This window comes from Triticum dicoccoides, chromosome 2B (assembly GCF_002162155.2).
Source record: "Triticum dicoccoides isolate Atlit2015 ecotype Zavitan chromosome 2B, WEW_v2.0, whole genome shotgun sequence".
Lineage (NCBI taxonomy): Eukaryota > Viridiplantae > Streptophyta > Magnoliopsida > Poales > Poaceae > Triticum > Triticum dicoccoides.
In genome coordinates this window covers 160,106,289-160,112,704 of record NC_041383.1, presented here as the reverse complement: position 1 = coordinate 160,112,704, position 6,416 = coordinate 160,106,289, and the positions used below count along the sequence as shown (strand labels likewise).

The 6,416-nt window shown below is 43.5% G+C and overlaps 1 protein-coding gene across 3 annotated transcripts; it reads left to right on the top strand.

Annotated features, from left to right (window-relative positions):
- Positions 1-362: 362 nt before the first annotated feature.
- On the top strand, positions 363-6,082 carry LOC119362761 (stomatal closure-related actin-binding protein 1-like). Of its 3 annotated transcripts, none has more exons than XM_037628019.1 (13): positions 363-685; positions 1,948-2,254; positions 2,344-2,472; positions 2,675-2,767; positions 3,314-3,454; positions 4,108-4,176; positions 4,290-4,373; positions 4,463-4,637; positions 4,723-4,839; positions 4,927-4,985; positions 5,256-5,390; positions 5,497-5,646; positions 5,732-6,082. In XM_037628019.1, the coding sequence occupies exons 2-13, from the start codon at positions 1,967-1,969 to the stop codon at positions 5,768-5,770; spliced, it is 1,479 nt and encodes a 492-aa protein (XP_037483916.1). In that variant the 5' UTR covers positions 363-685; positions 1,948-1,966; the 3' UTR covers positions 5,771-6,082. The 3 variants fall into 3 exon arrangements, with proteins under 3 accessions (XP_037483916.1, XP_037483915.1, XP_037483914.1); XM_037628018.1 differs by lacking the exon at positions 363-685 and adding an exon at positions 1,607-1,687; XM_037628017.1 differs by lacking the exon at positions 363-685 and adding an exon at positions 1,806-1,858.
- The last annotated feature ends 334 nt before the right edge of the window (positions 6,083-6,416 follow it).

Below are 6,416 nucleotides of genomic sequence, written 5' to 3'. Positions count from 1 at the left end.
ACCCGCAAATGCACCCCGTAGATATACTGGTCAGGGGGGTGGGGGTGGGGGGTTTGCGGGCCGTGGTAAAACTTTTTACGGGTCGGACGAGCATACGGCCTTTGTTTTGGTCAGAATATTAAATCGAGCCCGTATACTCGCTGAAATTTTACGAGTTTATCACTTTTGCGGGGTCTGTTAGAGTTGCTCGAAGCAGGATTTTTTTATCTGAAACTGGAATGGTGGCAGCAGCAAATTAGCTCCATACAGGAGTACCATAGCACCTGGTACGTGTCAATCCCGCATAGTTTTCGTCCATGTGCATAGGGGGCAACGTGCACAGAAGCAGAAAGGATCCCCGCCCCCCTCGAAAGAGGGCATTCAATTCAAAGCTCGCACCCGCTCTCCTCCCTTGCCAGCCGAGGAGACAGGGAGCACGAGGAGAGCGAAGACCGCGCAGAGCAGAGAGACCAGAGAGGGATAAACCTCCCTCCATTTTTATTACACCAAAAACCCACCGCGAAGGTCTCTCCAGATTCGCTCCACGTTCCTCGCAACGCTCCCCGCTCGCCGAATCGAGCCCCCAATGTGCGCGCCAGCAGCGCGGGCGAGTGCGAGATCCGGGGGCGCCGTTTGACCTGGGCAGGGCAGACGGCTCCGGCTCCGACTCCGGGCGCTGCCGCATTCGGCGAGGGTTGGCGCTCCGGTAAGCAGCTCCCCTTTCTCTGTCTCGAGCGTTGTTCGTGGCGTTTTTGAGCCGCCGCCTGCTTGGGACGGGAGGTTGAAAGAGCCTTTTCTTTTTGCTCTGTGTTTTTTCTCTCTCTCGTTGTGATGCCTTTTCCTCTTTTTGTTTTCTTTTCAACAAAAGTCGGTATAATTTTGTCCGTGCTCCGTTGGAGGCGTAGCTGCCGAAATCTTTAAGCAAATGTTGTTCATTGGGTCTTGAAGCAGTAGCAAATTACAGTCTCGCTTTTCCATGGAGTGGGTGGGTGGGTGGTTAGCAATACAACCTAGTACTAGTAGCACAAAAAAGAGGCGCAAATTAAGAGCCAAGGCGCGCTTAGATTTCAATTCTCTTACACGACAGTCTACAGGTGTCCTATAAAGCCGAGAATGTATTTTAGTTCGAGAAACTGAGTGTGGATTTTATATCCACGAGAAACTAATTGGACTAGCTATTGCAAAAATTTGACGCACCATGTATTTTTTAACAACTAATAATACTGGATGCTAAATCCACACTCAGTTTCTTCTGTTATTGCTGTTCGAAGGTCAGTATTTTTATTTATTAGCAGCTTTTGTTAAATTGTTCATGTACACGATGACACAATTAAACTGACACCGAAGAATTTTTCCTTGATTTGGCTGTTTCAACAGATTGTAACGAGAATCAGCCTTATGCTCCTGCGTATTAACAACATTAGCCTCCACTCCAGGCATCTTAGCTGTCCTTTTTGGTTAACTAACCTTATGATTCCCGTTGACCATTGCAAGTGTACAGGGGAGTTGTACTATCTTTCATCTCGCTGTCCTGTCTAGTGCAATTTAAGACATTCATGCAAAAGTTAGTTGGTTCTCCTGGTTCCAGTTGCTTCTAATGCAGGTCTGTAGTCCTGAGTTTAGTGGGTGATTCTGTACGATCTTGCGATGATTATAACTGCAACACTTGAGGGTTGGTAGTAGCACATGCACAAGGCTTGATGAACTTGTATGGCTTTTGTTCTCTTTCTTTTGGAGGGGAGAACTCTTCCACTTGCTTCTGCCTTTTCATTAGCTTCCATGCTGCAGTTTGACAATTTTTATTTTGGTGTTATTTTTTGTGTTCCCTTTTTCCATCTTTTATGTTTGTCGACGGGTCATTAAAACAGAAAACGGTGATGTATGAACCATTTTCACCAATGATGTATTCATTGTGTCCAGCAGTGATCTTTTGAGATACTGACGCTTGCTTTTTCTTTTTGGAATTAGGGGTGAGAATTACTTATCGATGACTCGGGCATCAACTCTTGATTTTCGGCGGAAGACGCAGGGTCAGAACAACTGGTCTGGGCCGTTGCGCCCAGTAAACGTCATCAGAAATAAATTCCCTACCTACAAGAATGGTTTGAATGGGATAGTCATCAAATTTGCAGATGAGCCAGAAATGCCATCTCTTAAGGAGTCTGTTGCTAAAGAGACAGCAGATCTGCTTGATCGGCGTCAGCGTCTTTCAGTCCGCGAGCTCGCAATGAAATTTGAGAAGGGCCTCAGTACTGCCACATTATTGTCTAACGAGGTATGGGTCTTCCTGATTCCTGAACACTCATTTAGCAATTGGTTCAGTTAGTTCAGACCTTAAGTTATTGCATTGCCTTTAACTCTCAGGTTAAATGTAAACAAGTGGCTTTATTGGAGCGAGACATCCTTCTGAAGAATCTAAAGAGTGTATTGGAGTCACTGAGAGGTCAAGTAGCTGGCAAATATAAGGATGAAATCGAGGAATCAGTATCTATGGTTGGTTTTTCTTCTTTTGAACCATATTTACAGCCTCGTGAAGGATTATTGTTCCTTGGTGTGTTTTTAGAGTATCTTTAATGACGCTGCAAGTGTTCTAAACTTACCATTATGGTTTCTTAAAAGAAGTCTCCAGCTAAATATATATGCCTAAATGGTCCCTTTGTTTGTGAGCACTTCAATAGTTTGATACTTTCTATAGGTGGATATTTTAGCAGTTCAGCTGTCCAAAAGAGAAAATGAGTTGCTTCAGCAGAAAACCGAGGTCACGAGAATAGCGACTTCACTGAAACTGGTGAGTTGATCCTTGTACTTTGGAAGTATCTTTATTCTATGAACCTTTGTCAGCACATTTTAGTACCATGAGCCATTCTGTGTTCTCTGTTTACAATGTACTATCAAATGACATGTGTATTTTCCCTGCTTGCTACTGGTTTTGGAGGAAAACTTAGTTCCTTCTTTTAGATGCAAATTAGCTGCCATGATTAAGCAAGCCAAGCTGAAGTTTTACCTTTGTTGGGGCTTCAGAAACAGACTATCACACAGTACTACAGATTTGAGATGGTGCTCTTCTCTTCCAAATGCACAGCAAAATTTCAGGGGCCTGCTGATGGTTTGTTGAGCAGCAAATTTTTAGGAGTTCTGCCTGATTTTCTTACCATGGTTCAGAAAATAACATGCTGGCAATGATTTGTGTGTAAAGCATGTTCCAATTCCTCTTCGATTGGCGCGTCGTTTTAGTATTTTTTATAAACATCATTTATCCATATCAAGTATGCTTAATCTTGGTATATTCCCATTTCTTCATTTTCACACATCACTCTTTCTGTATCGTTTGTAGGCTTCTGAAGATGCTAGGAGAATTGTTGACGAAGAACGGACTAATGCCCGCACGGAGATTGAAAATGCTAGAGCTGCTGTACAAAGAGTTCAAAAAGTACTTAAAGAGAAAGAGAACAGTTCACAAAGAATTGGGAAGCAGGTAAATTATATATAATTATATGAGCACCATATTATCTTGTTTTCTCTACTTTAGTACCATGCTTACCTGGAACTTATGCCTGAATCTGTATTCCTTATATATTCTTTTATTTATGTCATATACAATTCCTCCCCGTGACTTCTGTACAGTTTTTCTGTTCAAAACCAGTGGTAGTATTTTTTTTTAATTTGACTGTGCATCCTTCTACATACTGCATCATACAGCAACAGATCTTCCTGCCCAACTTTGCTTTTATTGCTTGCTTGTCCAGATGCTGTACTTTGACACTTTCTTCAATTTTTATGATCTTCCTGCCCAACTGTTTGTACAGATATAAGCATTCTCTATACACAGACAGAACTGCTGCGGTTCAGCAGCATGATGTTTCTAACATGCAATGTCGATCACTTAATTCAATGAATCTTGTCTGAACCTAACTCATTTATCTTGGGGCATTACTTCTCTGTTCTATTTTTGTTGCCGTGTTTTTCATTCTATTAGTTGGTGCTTTTGGCCTTGAACTGCTCCCAGTTTCCTGTCTGTCATACCTTCCATGCATGTTAAGAGATTGATGCGTTTTCTTATGTAAAGTTCCTTCAATTTCCAGCTGAACTGTGCACATTTAAATTTTATTTCTGTTTGAAATGTGTAAGGATGTGGATGAACTTAGGGAAAAAGTTCAAGAAGCACGGAGAGTGAAGATGCTGCATTGCCCCAGCAAGGTAGACTTCATAGGCTTATCGCGTAGTTTTGTGTATATATGGCATATACTTATGTGATTATATGGATTTTATACAATGTCAAATATATTTAGGGCCTTTTAATACCTTTGTAGGCAATGGACATAAAAAGCGAGATCCATGTTCTACGTGATCAATATGCTGAGATATCTTCCATTTCTGCTCATCTTTTAAAAGAGGTATGGCTTACATGTTCTGCATTTGGTGACTTCAGTTTGTGTCTCTCTCATTACACTTATATAGAATTATCTTGATCTGTTATCTTTAGTTGGAGTTGCACCAAAGTTTTAAGGAAAATGGCGTGCCCTCATGTGAGTTGGAGGGTCTCGAAAGCTTAGGCTCAATGCTGTGCGTAGTTGTCAAGAATGATGTGGCTTTATTGAATAGTTCAGTACAATGGTTTCGCATACAGCCTGAGGGACACAAGAAGGAAATCATTTCCGGTAGGACCATCTTCATCCTACAAAAACTCTGGTTTCTACAGGTAACATTCTTTTTAAAATATTTGTTACCACTGGAAATTTTTAGGTGCCACAAAGCTAGCATATGCTCCAGAACCTCATGACGTAGGGCGGTACCTGCAAGCTGAGGTTAACCTTGGTGGTCAAACCTCTGTCGCAAAGACTGCTGGCCCACTAGACCCTGGTTAGTTTGTTTGCATATGGTTATCTGACAAAGTTAAGCTGCTTTCATGGTTATGACATGGCTAACATTACTTTGGTCATGGAACAGCACCAGGTTTGGTCGATTATGTAGAGACCCTTGTAAGGAATCCTGAAAACGACTACAATGTATGATCACCCCTTCCTTAGCCATTAATATTTCTGTAGTCTGTACAGAGTTTTTTCTTTGCTTATTTTATACCGAACTGTTTTAGTGCCCATCACAATCTACCTGTTGCCATGTCATCTGCTGATCTTATGTCGACGAATCGTATTTCTGTAGCACTAGGAGAACATAATAATGCAAGTTATTTATCCTATCTTGACAAGGCTTATCCACTGAATTACTTCCTTCAAGTCATGTTTTTGAACGTGCCATGATTCTACCCCTCATGGCAGGTTGTTGTCCTTCAAGTGAACGGAATCTACCAACCTACAGATTCCATCCATGTCCTATGCGTCGGGAAACTGCGGATGCGACTTGCCAAAGGAACGACGGTAGTAGCCAGGGAATTCTACTCGTCGTCGATGCAGGTACCCTCTAGCAACACTTCCAGCATCACAAGACACTGGCTGTGTTTTATGTTACTGGCTATGGCATGTGCCTAACCCGTGTCCATCCTCCATCCGAGAATTTCAGCTATGCGGCGTTAGAGGCGGCGGAGACGCTGCGCCACAGGCAATGTTCTGGCAGCCGAGGGAAGGCCTCAGCTTGGTCCTGGGCTTCGAGACGCCAAGGGAGCGCAACTCGGCGATCATGCTCGCCCGGAGATTCGCCATCGATTGCAACGTAAGCTCAGACCATTCGTATTGTTGGACCGTGTCATGGGTATCATCATCGCTCATGCCTTGATCTTCTTCCTTGCTGAACGCAGATTATCCTCGCCGGTCCAGGGGACAAAACTCCGTGGTGACACGGCCAAGCATACCAGCTAACTTAGTTCTGACCCTTGACGGAATCAGTGTACATCTATCTCTGTGCAGCGCACGGCGGCGTCTGTTTAGTAAGTAGCTCAGTGCCCACTTGGCATCGGTTCATTGTTTTCTTGCCTAGGTTTCTTCATCTTCTTTCTTTCACGTCATCACTGTATCCTGCTAGTATCTTGCTAGGTAGAGCATGTCTTTTGATTTTCCTGACACCCTGGTGCGAGATCTATAGGTGTGTGCCAGTTCCATTGTAATTTTATATTTGAACAATAAAAATGTGATGCTGATGTACACCTTCATGCCCAAGTTGCTTTGTGTGTGAACCTTGGCCTGTTCGTCCGAGCAAATCGTTCGTCCCTGACTATATGACGCAACTGCCGGTCAGGCAGGCAACATCCAAACCCTAACCCCAAGGGACGCGGCTGATAAGCCCGTAGCCGGCCAGCCATGGAAGACCTCCCCGACGATTCTCTCGCACGCATCCTCCGTAGAAAACAACTACCTTTTTGGTCCGATACCTCCGCGTTCTTTTCCCCGAACGTTGAAAAATTTCCGGTACTTCCGGACAAGTTACTTTGTTCTAAGGTCATCTTGAACGCCGGTCTGTAAAGTAGACACTGCATCTATTAACGG